Here is a 14,080-nt window from a genome sequence, read left to right as displayed (position 1 = left end):
ACTCTTAAGGCCATTTGAGGATCTGTTCCTCAGGAGTCACATGGGCTCAGGAGGAGCCCCTGGCTCCTTTCTTTTACCAGTTCTGCCTGTGTGAAGATAAGTCCTAAAATTGAAAAAAAAAAGATTAAAAAATAATAATTCTTTAAAGCATAAAAATTTGCTCCTTAATAATTAATAGATGTGAAAAACATTACCATTGAAATCTACCTGATAACTTTATATCCATGCTCAGATGCCAAGGAGCTCAGAAAGTAACTGACTGTGACCAGTAATAATCAGATATATAGAGATTAGAAATGCATGTGCAGACGTACTCAGGTACATAGAGATTAGAGATGCATATGCAAACATCTAAGTGTTGGTAGCATTAAAAATGATATTGTTTTCTGTATGAAACAATATATTTTAAAATGAAATGCAGATGTTTCTTAAAGGTTAAAACCTCATTCAATTTTATGTCTTATGGGCTTTATACAGAGTTCAATATTGTATAACTGTATTAATTCAACTGTGAACCTAAAAATTTACAGTCAATTTTGAAAGAGATATATCTTAGCTCTGGAAATTGTTACTGAATATGTCAATGCTGTTGTAATGAAATGCTTCTTCTATGTTGTTATTAAATAAATAATTAAAAAAGAATAAGTAAGTTAAAAAACAAAATAAAAATAAATGATGAGACACAGATTTTATTTTTATTTTTAAGTTTTTGTTTTTTATTTATTTATTTACTTTTGATACAGGGTTTTAGTATGTAACCCTGGCTAGCCTGGAACTTGGTATGTAGACCAAGCTGACCTTGTAGTCACAGAGATTCACTTGGCCTCTGCCTCCTAAGTGCTAGGACTAAAAGTGTGTGATACCACACCTGGCTTAGAAACGAACATTTTAAAACCCTGGTTCAGTGCATCCGTCACAAGGTTTTGCGAGGAACAAAGGATAGATAATGCAGATGCCCCCAGTGGAGCCTGCTCTTTTTGGCTATGCCTCCCAGTGTCATTCAAGGCTAAAACTCTGCAGCCTCTGAGATGCTTCGGAATTCGTTATGAGCTGACCTCAGCCACCCAAGTGCTGCCTTCCTTTTGGGATAGGGTGGGTGCTTATGGGCACAATGCCTATTGTATGGTCAGAGAATAGAGGGACCTGGAGACAGCGGTCTGGGTGCCTGTCTGTGCTAGACATGGACTTCTTTCTTCCTCCCCCTCCTCTTTTCTCAGGTAGTGAAAATTGGTTTAGACAGTTTGAAGCTTTCCATTAACTCCTCTTTCACATTCAACAGTCATCAGAAGGGAAAAGCTAAGAAGCTGAAGGAAGTGGAAGTATGTTTTCTCTGCCCAAGGGTAACTCCCATCTCTTGGGTGATTTCTTTAATGATGGCTGGGGAGGAAGGGCCTGGAGATGGCCCACCCTGGTGTGCTTTGTGCTCTCTGGAAGATAGGGCTGAGGTGTGGACCAGTTTTTGATGAATATGTACATTACCTGAGAGGACAGGAGAGTCCCCAACATCTGACCTTAACTAGCACTACTCAGGTTGGGGTTCAGAGGTCTTACTGCCTTTGACCTTTGGGTTAAATGAATCTGGGCCTCACTTTTGCATGTTGTGATCAGCATCCTCTCTTGAACCCTTTTCCATGGTGGCCTCAGAAAACTAATCTAGAAGTCACTTAGTGGAGCTCTGTCCATAGCAGGGGCCCTCAGACTCAGATACTATGAATCCCCGTGGTCTTGTTACAAGGCAACTTCTGATTCTGCAGGATGAAGTGGGGTCTGCGGTCCTGCAGGGATGCCGACCTAAAAGTTTGAGGGCAAAACTTGGGTAGCAAAGGTGCCTGGTTCCTAGTCCTTTTCAGGTCATGCTGCCCATGATAATATTTAGGTGGCACAATGGCAATGGTGCTCTGACTGCCTCAAGCTCCAAATACGTCAGGGCCAAGGAAGATGACATCCCAACTAGTTTCTAAACCCTGTTGTCGTTCCTTGAAGTGGATCAACAAGTACCACTGAGAAGGGAAAAACATGTCCAGGTCAGACAAATGGATCACATGGGTCTGGGGGCTTGTTTTCTCCTGTTATTGCAGGTGTGGGCCAGTGGTGCTGCTGATCTCAGGCTAGTCTCAGACAAGGGGTGCTGGTGTTTGCTAAGAGTCCCTCTGCTCTGGTAGTGTTTGCTTTGGGTATGTATAGGGGAGAATAAGGCTTCCAAGAGTCAGCTGTGAAGACCCCTCACCCTGCACAGGTCTTTATGTACATGGCTGTTTGAGGATGTGTGCATGTGTTTGTGTGATGTGTACCCAGTTATGTACAAGTATGTGTGTGCATATACAACTGAACACAGCCATTTCTTCTAAGATATACTCATCTTGCCAGGGGAATGGAAGTCAAAAGGAGTCAGAAGCATTAGCCACTTGCTGTGCCTAGGGCTATCTCTCACTCAACCAGGTTTCTGCTTCTCTAGACATGTCGCCTTGGAGGCTCCTAGGTTTTCCTGACATCCTCCTTGAGTCTATGAGAGGCGTTGCAAAGATTTTTCAATAGGGTAGAACCTCAAGATGAAAAAAACAAAACAAAATACGACCCCCAAACCCCAAATCACTTCCTTTCCAGGGAATAGGGTGGTCCTTTTTCTGTTCAAATACATGGCTCATTCCACCCTGTCCTAGAATGCTGTGTCCACTTGCCCCACTTTGTCAATAGAAAGGAGCCTCTCCAGTTGCTTTCCTAGAACAATAGAAGTCTATTTAGATGTCTCCTCCCTGGAAGCCGATTTCCAGTTTTTAAATGGCTGTTGGTTTTACTGAAATAACTACTAAAACATGCGCGCGCGTGTGTCTCCTGACCTGCACTGGCCTACTGCCCATCTTAGTTGGGTCATTGCTAGGTATCCCCAGGCACCAAGCTCAGTCTGACTGAAGCAGCTCTCTTTTCTCTCCAGGTCCATATTCAAGCCTTTCATCTTTGTTGATGATGTAAAGCTTGTCCCCAAAGTACAGTCTCCCTGTTTTGGTGACGAGGACCCAGCCAAAAAAGAGCCTCGGTTCCAGGAGAAGCGGGACCGCAGGCATGAACTGTACAAGGCGCACGAGTGGGCACGCGCTGTCATCGAGAGTGACCAGGTGAGCCTGGGGAGGTTCAGGGAGAGGGGTGTGGTCAACAACAAAGGAGTCAGGAGGCAGCTTGTAAGCCTACCTCTCTCTTCTGTCTGGCCTGTCTATCACAGAAACCCAAGTTTTCCTAGAATACCACTGTTAATTTTCCCGCTAAGTCTCCTAAAACCAAATTTTAAAAAGGCGCTGGAACCCAGCAGGCTAAGAATCCCTTTTTCATTCACTGTTTACTTCAGAGTAGAAGGACAGGCAGCTGTGACAGGGATAGCTGCACTTGTGCTATCCCAAACCCTTTGCATACTTTGGGGCATAAAAGCCTGTACTTGTATGGAATTTCTGAACAGTGGCAGCCCCAGAGTGTTGTTGAGATAGATAGAAACGATGGTTGCACCAGTGTTGTACACTTAAAATGGCCTGAACGGTAACGTTTATGCTCTATTTTATCATGATACAAATGTAGTCTGATAAAAGACTCAGGTCCCCAGTTTTCATTAAAAAGTTATTCCTCAAATACAACTTGTACACCTCCAAAATTTTGGTTAATAGTGCTGGAAGATGTCAATTCAGTGAAGAAAAATTCCCAATGTGTATGTCCTAGCACTCAGTTAACGCCCACAGCAGCTGTTAGTGCTGAATTTTCATATAAAACATAAGCCTATATTTTGTTTTGTAAGGAAGAAAAATGTGCTTGTAAGATATGTATCCTCTTCCCCAAGCAGTTATGTCACAACTTTCAGTAGGTCTGACTTGAAGAGGCTTCCTGAGAGAAATTGGTACATATTCCTGTGTGACCCAGGCAAGCTTACTTTCTTATATTTAGTATGACAGATTATCTAAAAAGGATATCTAAAAAGGGCTTGACTGGGATTGGAAAGATGGCTCAGTAGGTTAAGAGTGCTGTGCAAACAGGATCTGTATTTGGATCGCCAGGACTTATGTGCGTGTCTATAGCCACAGGGCTCTGGAGTAGGGACAGCAGGATTCCTTGGGCTTCTTGGTCACCACCCTAGTTCTAGATGCAGTGAGAGACTGTCTCAAGGGAAGAAGGTAGAACAGGACGCCTGACATCCTCCTTGGGCCTCTGTATATGTGGGTGTAACAGGCATGTGCACCTACACATACATGTTCGCATCCACTACATATATATACACACACACACACACACACACCTTTTAAAAAATATTTTATTATTTTTATTTTATGTGTATGCATGTTTTGCCTGCATGTAGGTAAGTGCACTTGTGTTGTGCAATGCCCACGGAAGTCAAGAGGCTGCTGGATCCCCTGGAACTGGAGTTACAGACAGTTGTTAGCTGGGATTCGAACCCGGGTCTTTTGCAAGAACAGTCAGTGTTCTTAGCTGCTGAGCCATCTCTCCAGCCCCCAATGCACACGCACCTTTTAAAAAACTGGATTGACCAGTGAATTCAGATAATTGACAGAGTACCTCTGTTTTGGAGAGCTTGCCCTTCCTTTCTAAAGAACTGGCCATCAGACCCAGGGCAGTCACAATTGTTCCATCTGTCTTTGTCAAACATTTCCCTGGACCCACCAATGCTGTGTTACACTGAGGTTTCTTCTGGAATGCCCAGGTTCATAGCAGACTGTTCTCATTTTCTAGGTGGATGACTGCAAGCCTTAAGCAGACTAAAACTCTCACCTAGCAGGATTTGGCTTTGTGGCTGTTTGGGCGATGAGAATACATAGAGAGGGCTGCATGTGCAGAGATGGACTGAGGAGGTTGGTGGGCCTTGAAATTTAGAAATGACTCTAGGTTGGAGCAGGCAGCAGTAGGGAGTGGTGGAGCTGTGAGTAGCACAATCTCTCAGTTCTGGGACAATTGGGCCTCTGAACTCTCTAACTGCTACATACTGTTAGGTAAGTCCCACTTGGGAAAAGAGCTCTTATGGTCTCAGAGAAAGAGTGACTAGGGGAGAGACATGGCATGTGCTTATTGAATGATTCATTTATTCCTTCAATAGACATTTTTTTTTGTCTTTTTGAGACAGGGTCTCCCTGTAGTCTCAACTGACCTGAACTCACTATGTAGACCAGGCTGGCCTTGAACTCACAAAGATCCATCTGCCTCTGCCTCCCAAGTGCTGGGATTAAAGGTGTGCGCCACCACACCTGGCCTGTATATATATTTTTATGTAACCTGTTTCAAATTATTTCTGGAAAAATGTTTTCAAAATTACTTCTCTTTTGAACTCACAGAGATCCGCCTGCCTCTGCCTCCCAAGTGATGGGACTAAAGGTGTGCTCCACCATGCCTGGCTGTCGATAGACTTTTTAAAAAGAGAATGCCCTCTATGTTCCAGTCTTTGGCAGGGACACAAGCTTAGTTCTTCCTCCCCAAGACATCTCCCGTCTGGTCTGAAGGGAGATAAAGCCACGTAGACCAGTCATCACAACATAGATGATGGCAACCACAGCAGGGGAGAAGGCGTTACCCTGCAGGGAAAGACCTTCCATGGAGGTCTGAAGATGGGCAGAGGTTGACTAAGTATTGGATGGAGAGGGCCTCCAGAGGGCAGAGTCATCTGTGTAGTGTGGAGAAAGTATTACAAGATGTAGTAACGTAGTTAATTCCATCTGAATGACAGGGAGGGATGTGCATTTAAGAGGCTAGGCAAAGAGGATGCTGTGTGGCACCATTGCTTCCCTGGCTGCCACTCAGAAGTCTGGATTTATCCAGATGCCAGTTGGGGTTGTGTGCCAGTGATGTAACCTCATCCTAGAGCAGCCCCTATTGTGATGCTTTGAGAGCAGAGGGGGTGGTGGTGCTGTGGGCAGGAAGCCAGCTGGACCCTGGGCTGTCAGTGTCCACTGTGGAACTCACACTGCTTTTCTGACGCATGGCTGTGTCCTTCCTTCCTCAGGAGCAAGGCCGCACACTGAGAGAGACCATGCTGGAGTTGGAGAGGCAAGGCCTGGAAGCCATGGAGGAGATCCTGAGCAGCCACAATGCCGCAGACCCTGCCGAGGTGGGGGACCTTTTCTATGACTGTGTCGATACAGAGATTAAGTTCTTTAAGTGAAGTAAGCATCCCCTGTCCTTATTTAAAACTTCCCACCTGACTAAATTACCAGCAGAAAAAACATTCTGTTGTTTGAGTAAAATGAGAAGGTTCCATGTTGCCTCCTCCCCTGAAGCCAGATCCACCTGTTACCTTGCGTCCAAATGTCCACTTCTCTTCAGCTTAGGTCCCCACCCTTTGCTATGTAACATGTATCCCACTTGCCTATTGTTCCATTGTGTGATAAGTTGTGGATTTAAGCTGCTACTCTTGTATTTTAGTAATAGTGGGCACATTAGCCTCTTATGAGGGGACTAGAGTTGGTGGAGCTTTGAGAGCCTCAGGGCAGCTTGATGGGAAAGGCAAGAGCTTGGGAAGGCCCAGTCTTTATATTTCCTCCAGGTTAACAGAAGGCTTTTGTTCATACAGAGAGCTCTTATGTGTGTAGACAGAGAGAAATCCCAGCTTCCCTCTGTTGGAGCACAGGTCTGTGTGTGGCTTACAGTCCTGATAGGTATGTCCTGGCAAAGCCAGTGGGAAGGAACAGAAGGTCCCCTTGCACAGGCCTAGCTCTGTCACAGTGTCTTTGACCCTGAAGGAGCTGTTCTCCATGTGCAATGGACACAGACCTGCTTCCACGTTAGAAGAACTGGCCATGCCTTAGAGGACCTGCCTTAGAGGTTCCAGACTTGCATAATTCTTCTCACCCAGCCCTGCACCCGCCCTATGGACATGGCATTGTCTAGAAATGATTTGGGATTTGGTTGCCAGTTCCTTGTCTAGGACTCTTAAGATGGCCTTAGTACACTTAGTTCCACACAGCTGCAAATCTCAGCTAATGAGGGGAAGAAAAAAGAAGCTCTTGACTACTTAGTAGTGAAAGCTGCTAGAAGTCTCTGTCTCAGCAGATTGCAATTAAAATTATTTTCAACATCATGTTTATATAAGAGAGTTGACTTCCCATCAGAGCACAGAAATGTGTGCAAAGAAGAGCAGGTGGGCTTTGGCCTAGGAAGACAGAGGACACGCTGATGACAGATGGCTATGGTGCATTTCTCTGCAGAAGAACAGCCAGCCTTGCCCTTCTTGTCCAGTCTGCTAGATCCCAAGAATTAGTGTCTGAAGCAACTGATCTGGGTGTCCTCCATTAGTTCTCACTACCCACTGCCCGACAGCTGCCTTTAGACTGGTGGCTGGAATAGGAGCAAGCTGAGAAAGTGCTTGTCTCTGTCTACCAGAACTCTCCCCTGTTCCCGAAGTGGCCAAGAGGGCAGAGATGACTGACAGACGTTTATGTCAGAGGAGAGCAAGTGTGGTTGCACCATTGGGGTTTAATTTTACCTTCTCATTCTTGACAGGGGTCTGAAAACAGAAATATGCTTATCAGTGATCCCTAAATGGTTTAGGGTCCCCAGCACCTTCTCAGCAGCAGCATGTGGGCCATGACAACTGACAGAAACCTGGCCCCTCATTATGCAAATGTGATACAGGTCAGAGGTTTTATTGGAACAAGTATTTTTTTTCTACCAACCCTCCTTTAAGAGGGTAGGTATATGCTGTGGATCTTTTGCTCAGCAGTTTTGTAAATTCCATATGTAAAATAACAAATGGCAAACCATGAGCAATGGGAAGAATATTTCAGCTGACAAATTCATGGAGTCTAGTGGTGGCTTGCAGTTGCTAAGAGTTTTGGATAGGTTTACCCTGACATTTGTTGCTCATGAACGGAGGGTCACAGGGAGATCAACTAATCTGAAAATGTCCATAGTTGCTAAGGGAAGAAGGGTGAGGTTCGAGGAAGATGTGGTTACCTGTCCACTGCCATACCTACCTGCTGAATTATTTAAAGTAAGAGGATGTAGAAAGCCATTCTGCGATGTCCCTGTGTGGCCTCACCTCCACCTGTGAGGACAACATTTCATCAGCAGATCTGACAAGTGTGAGAGACCCAAGGTGATTCAGGGTTTGATCAGAAGTCTAGCGAGGATAAATTACACAGCGACCTTCTCTCATTGCTCTGGCCAAGGTTGCAGATAGCCATGCCAACTTGATGTCATTATGCACTAGGCAATACAATGACTACTTCTGTTATTGCACCTTAGTCCAGCATCGCGGAGAAGGTCCAAGTGCACCCCTCCTTGAGTGCACTGTGTATCACAACCTTGGTGTCCCCATCTTACCACTAGAGGGCTCTGTGAGCTATCTGGCAAAAGTTAACCTGCTTGGTTTTCCCATTAGGCGTTGGAGGTGACTTGTGTAGAGTCAAAGCTAGGATGATAGTAGAGAATACATTCTTTGTGTATTGGGAAGTAGAGGAACAGACAAGAAGACAACTAGGATCTCATGGTGTGCCTGCAGGTACTTTTAGTGACTTTTATCTACATTAACAACAGAAAAGATAGGGATTGTGAGAAAGCAGAGGAGTATTTGTTTTTCAAGGTTCTCAAAGATTTTTCTTTGAAGAAATACTTTTATATGGATAATTTCTTAATCAGGGCTTGCAACATGGAGAAAATGAATATTCATGTTAAAATAAAATTGTTGTGCTTAAACTTTTCAGAAGACCACTGTGCATCTATTAAGCCTCAGGGGTTGGTCACCTGAGCATGCTTTGTGCAGAAATAAGTTGTAGCCATTAAGGACAGACTATCTACCCCAACCTGCCCCACAGAACACAGCATAAGTAGTTAGTCTTGTCATGTAGATGAAATTTCTAATAAGTGAAAACATCCCTCATAGCCAAGGGCAGGCACTTGAGTGAAAGTACATTAGCAAAGCAGAAATAGTTCTTTTTCATTCTTGGGGGTGGCTATAGAATAGGAACCTGATCAAAGCTTCAGAGACTAGTTAACAGCAGGTGTATGCTTGATAGATCTTAGCAGCGAAGTTCCTTTACTATCAGGCGAATCAGTAGGTATGAAAAATAACTCAACCAGAAAGCTTAATGTCATCCCACATAGGTGATACTGCTCTGCAGGCCCAGCAGGGAAGATGGGTGACGGGTGTGTCTGTCATGAAATCATTGACTTCATTCTTTTATTATAAATGCCTTCAGCTGAGCTCCGACTTTAGGAGAAAGCACAGGGAAGAGACGGGAGGGACCACTTCTCCGGGCAAGCTCCCATGGAGAGGGGGAAGTGGCAGGTGACTGCCTAGCCACTCCAGCATGCCCCAGTGCTTCCTTAGCTGTGGTGTTTTATTCCACACCGTCCGGAGGCCCTGCTCCCCTTCTGTGGTGTGTGTCAAAATGTGCTTTATGTGATTGATGCCAACCACCCTGAAATGTCACATGCAGAATTCTTGTGGGAACCTATATACATGTCTTTACTCATGTTATGAGAACTGAAATGTGGCATCGGGGAAGTGCTGTTGGCAGGGAACAATATAACAGAAAACCCTTGTTTCCTGCAGTGGGGACCAGCCATGTGGTCTTAACTGTCTTTTGTACAAATGCCTACAGATCAGATAATGTCCCTATCCAGTGCTTGCCTCGGGATTGTCTCTAAATGCACCAAGTGTATAATAAAAATATTGACGTTCGTGTTCTGGGCCTCTTCTTTCTTTTGCTCCCACATCAGTCACAACATAAAAATGTGTGAAAGGGGGTATGTTTTTCTAATGGAAACTTGAGAAGATTCAGTTGGTTCAGTGGCTTCCTGCATTATATGCCATTGTGTGGATAAATTCACTATTTAAAATAAACCTCAGGGGGATGAAGAGATGGTGCAGTGGTTAAGAGCACTTACTGCTCTTGCAGAGGACCTGGGTTTGGTTGCCATCACCTATGTTGGGTAGCTCACAACCACCTGTAACTCCACGCTCAAGGGATCAGATGCCTCTGCTCTCTGCAGGCACCCACACTCATATGAACATACCCATATACAGACCTACCCACATACACATAATTTAAAATAAAGTCATAAAAATAAACTCCAAACTCTAATCAGATACTGAGTCAGACCCATCAAAATGCCAACTATAAAAGCAACAACAGCACAAGAATTCACTGGGAGGTGGAGAAGCTGAAACATTGTCTACTACTGGTGGAAATGTAAAATGGTGTGCACACTGTAGAAAACACGATGGAGAGTATGCAACAAATTACAAACGGAATTGCTATGTGACTCAGCAGTCTTCCTAATATATACCAAAAGAATTGAGAACAGGGTCTGGAGAGGGTTCCCATTCAGACACATTTCTAGATTATTCAATTAAAGCCAAATGGCAGAAGCAAATATCCATAGATAAAGGGATGGATGTATACATAATGAGATATATACCTATAGCGAAATACTATTCAGCCTTAAAGAAGAAAAGGCAATTCTGATACATGCTACACTACATAGGAGCATTCTGGATATTGTGCTGAGTAAAATGAACTAGTCACAAGAGGACATGTATAATTCTGAAGTACCTAGAGTGGTCAAATTTATGAAGACATTTAGTGGAAAAATGGTTGCCAGAGATTGGGAGGCAGGAAATAGAGAATTATTTGATGGATATAGAACTTTAGTGTTATGGGATAAAAGCCACCTTTCATTATGATGTTGTGGATGGCTGCATAGCTATGTAGAAGGACACTACCAAACATTAAAATAATTGCAGTGATTAATTTTATGTTATATGTTTTTTACTTTTCTATTTCTTTTAGAAGAAAACCCTGTACTAGAACTGGCAGCCTTAGTTCTCAGAATGGCTGGGTTTTCCAGCTGGGCTGGGGAGATGCTCAGTGTGTAAAAGAACTTGTTGTGATACTCTGAGAGTCTGAGTCTGTTCCCAGAGCACACATAAAAACTGGATGCCTGGCATGAGCTTCTTTAATCTCAGCACCTCTCCAGGGAGATGAAAGGTGGAGCTAGAACACCACCAAGAGGCTTCAGGGCCAGCTAGCTTGGCTCAGGCACCAGAAAAAGCAACCAACAGACCCTGTCTGAAAACAAGGTGGAACCTGAGGACTGATGACCAAGCTTGTTGTCTGATCACACTTGAGTGTCTGCATTCACACAGAGGAATGTGCATGCACACACATGCAAACACACACACACATCAAAGAAAGAATAAAAGCAAGCTCCTTTATGCTTGTGAGAGGAAAAACACACCTGATCAGCTTGTTCTGGAAAATAGGACCTGGACAACTGCAGCAGTGACCCATGTCCAGAGCAGACTGGATGACAGCAGTGACCTATGTCAAGTGAAGACTAGATGACTGCTGTGACCCATGACTGGGGCAGCAGGATGACTGCAGTGACCCACGTCCAGGGCAGCAGGATGACTGCTGTTAAGGTTCAGATAGCCCAGCCCCCTCACCAACAGGGCCTCACGCACTTCGAAAGCTCCTGAGAAAAGGGAACTGAGTTGATAAGCACCCTGGTCTTTGAAGTCAAGAGAAGCAGACTTTTCTCCACTGTTTGGCCAACACAGCAGGCCTCCCCTTTGATCTCCAAATAGAGCAGATTAAAAAAATATATATCTTCCTGCCTTCTGCACCCCGCCAGAAGCCTCCCCCTTAAAAAGGCCCCAGCTCATGACCCGGGTCAGACATTTTCCCTGTCTGAAAGGGAATCTGTCCCATGTGTTGCTTTGCTAATAAACTCTATTCCAATGGAGTTTTATCTGTGTCCTGGTACTTTCTCCTGATCAACTGGATTCATCCATAGGCTACTTTACCTATCAGATGGTGCCAAAACCCAGTTCTTACTTCAAGGGAAGTAAAAGGCCCCAGCTCATGACCCGGGTCAGACATTTTCCCTGTCTGAAAGGGAATCTGTCCCATGTGTTCCTTTGCTAATAAACTCTATTCCAATGGAGTTTTATCTGTGTCCTGGTACTTTCTCCTGATCAACTGGATTCATCCATAGGCTACTTTACCTATCAGATGGTGCCAAAACCCAGTTCTTACTTCAAGGGACCTGCCTAGACTTCTCCAACGCCACTAACTTGGCTTTCAGGTACACGCCCACCCTTCCTTTCTCTCTCCTTCTCTCCCTAGCTCTGCTTTGCTTCCACCTCTTTCTGGCTCTCCTCACTGGGGAACACACTCTGCCTTGCCTACATCTTCTTTTGACCTCCTTTCTCATTGATTTTCGTCACTTCTGGACAGCACTGGTCTCTGGGATGGAGCCGCTTCATCCCTTCGCTAACTTGGTTCCCCCGCCTTCCCCTCACTCCTAGCATCTCGCCCCCTCCCCATCTCCTTTGCCATGGGCCTGGAAGGTCTACTGTCTTTCACCATTTTTCCCTGTCTTTATCCTCTTCCACTGCCTTTCTTCCTCACTTTACTCGGGATGATTTCTGATACTGTTCAATCCAACACATGCAAATGCTCTGGATCCTTCTCCTCTCTCTCCCCCTCCCATACTAAAGCTTTCTACTCTCCGCCATGTGCCACCTCTACTGGTCTTAACTCCTCCCCTTTCTACATTATGATTCTAAGCCTGTTTTTCTCTGAAATAGAGTTATTTCCCTCTCCGATACTCAGATGCTCTATGCTTGCTTATGTTCCTGCCCCATCATTCCCTGAGTGCTTTCTAGTTATAATGTCAGGGTAATATTAATTATATTGGTAAATTGTCACATGCTGTTTGAGCTCACTGAGACACTGACTCTGGGAGATGGGATTGCCCCCCCCCCCACTTCAGACTCAAGCCTATTATCTCAAGATGTGTTCTCCAAGACTTTTCCAGGTACAGGCTGGCCCCCTGAACCTATGACAAGGAGAAGGAGAACAACAAAACAGCTAAGAACAAAGGCACTATGCAGTTGAGAACTGCTAAGGTGTAAATTAATTTCAACAGAGGCTATTACTGTCTATAATGAAACTAGCTAGTGGAATTATTTTCAGTACTATTAAGATTTTATTTATTCTTAACCTAATCTGTTAATGTTTCCTTTTGTCTTTCTTGTCTCTTACAAGGTTTTATTAACTTCCCTCAGTTATTTACCTCTTAAAAAGGAAAAAGATGCTACCTCAAATCTATATGGAAACTTAACTCTTTCTTTAGACCACTAATTACTTATACAAAACAACATCTAAGCTGGTTGGGTAAAATTCTGTTTGTTAAATGCCATTTTTTTTTTTTTTAGTTTACTTTCATGGTGTTTTAAGATGTATTCATTTTGTTTGTCTACTTCAAAGATGTTTTAGTTTAAAAATGATAAACCAGCCACATTCTCAACGGAGACTATATAATTAAATATGTATACACAGTCAAAATAAATTTATGCTTCTTAAACTTAATTTACTTAGTATCATTAATTTTTAACTAAAATCTCATATGAACTAATAATGTGAAATTAACACCAAAATATTTTTTTCAGGCCAAAATATTCTGTTTAATCTACAACATGGTTCCTGGTACTAAAATATATAAATTAATTTTAAGTACCTCTCTCCCTATCTCTCTCTGTCTCTCTGTCTTTCTGTCTCTGTCTCTCTCTCTCTCCACCACCCTTCTGGGGCTCTACTATGCCTCTACTAAACCACCACCCTTCTAGGGCTCATCTTCCCTAAACCTCAGGATCAATTTGTTCCACAAGCTTCCCTCCCTTCTGGCTCACTGTGTTTTTTTCTGCTTTTCTCCCATCCCATTCCTTGTACTTTGTCTCCATTTACTGGCTGGTCATGCCACGCTCTCACTGCAGGGTTTTCCGCTCCTCTCGCTTGCCTCAAAATCACATGTGTCGGAAAACCCCTCCCTTTCTCTGGATATAGGACGCTATTTCTGGAGATAGGAACACATACTACTTCCTGTCCAGGACAGGATCTTGCCTTTCCTCTCACTGATGATGCAATTGTAGGACGCTGCCTTCTGGGACTTGGAAATAATTCGAAAATAATAACACGATCCCATGCAACAAAAAAGGATGCTTTCTTTTGATGCCTGATTCTCCTCAATCTTGTTTTACACGACCGATGCCAAACCCCTTTTCCTTCTACTCCCTCCCCATCTCTCTCTC

At 44.0% G+C, this 14,080-nt stretch overlaps 1 protein-coding gene across 1 annotated transcript in view; it reads left to right on the top strand.

The window, feature by feature from the left end:
• The window catches only part of Scrn1 (secernin 1), a 71,598-nt gene extending 61,929 nt beyond the window's left edge, over nt 1–9,669 (top strand). Inside the window, exons 7-8 of the mRNA XM_008841531.2 lie at nt 2,933–3,113; nt 5,987–9,669. Of these exons, the coding sequence (XP_008839753.1) occupies nt 2,933–3,113; nt 5,987–6,145 (340 nt within the window). The 3' untranslated portion in view covers nt 6,146–9,669. The remainder of the gene's footprint in view (nt 1–2,932; nt 3,114–5,986) is intronic.
• The last annotated feature ends 4,411 nt before the right edge of the window (nt 9,670–14,080 follow it).

This window comes from Nannospalax galili, unplaced genomic scaffold (genome assembly GCF_000622305.1).
Source record: "Nannospalax galili isolate Female #2095 unplaced genomic scaffold, S.galili_v1.0 scaffold158, whole genome shotgun sequence".
In the NCBI taxonomy this organism is placed as follows: domain Eukaryota; kingdom Metazoa; phylum Chordata; class Mammalia; order Rodentia; family Spalacidae; genus Nannospalax; species Nannospalax galili.
This window is presented reverse-complemented; position numbering and strand designations above follow the sequence as displayed.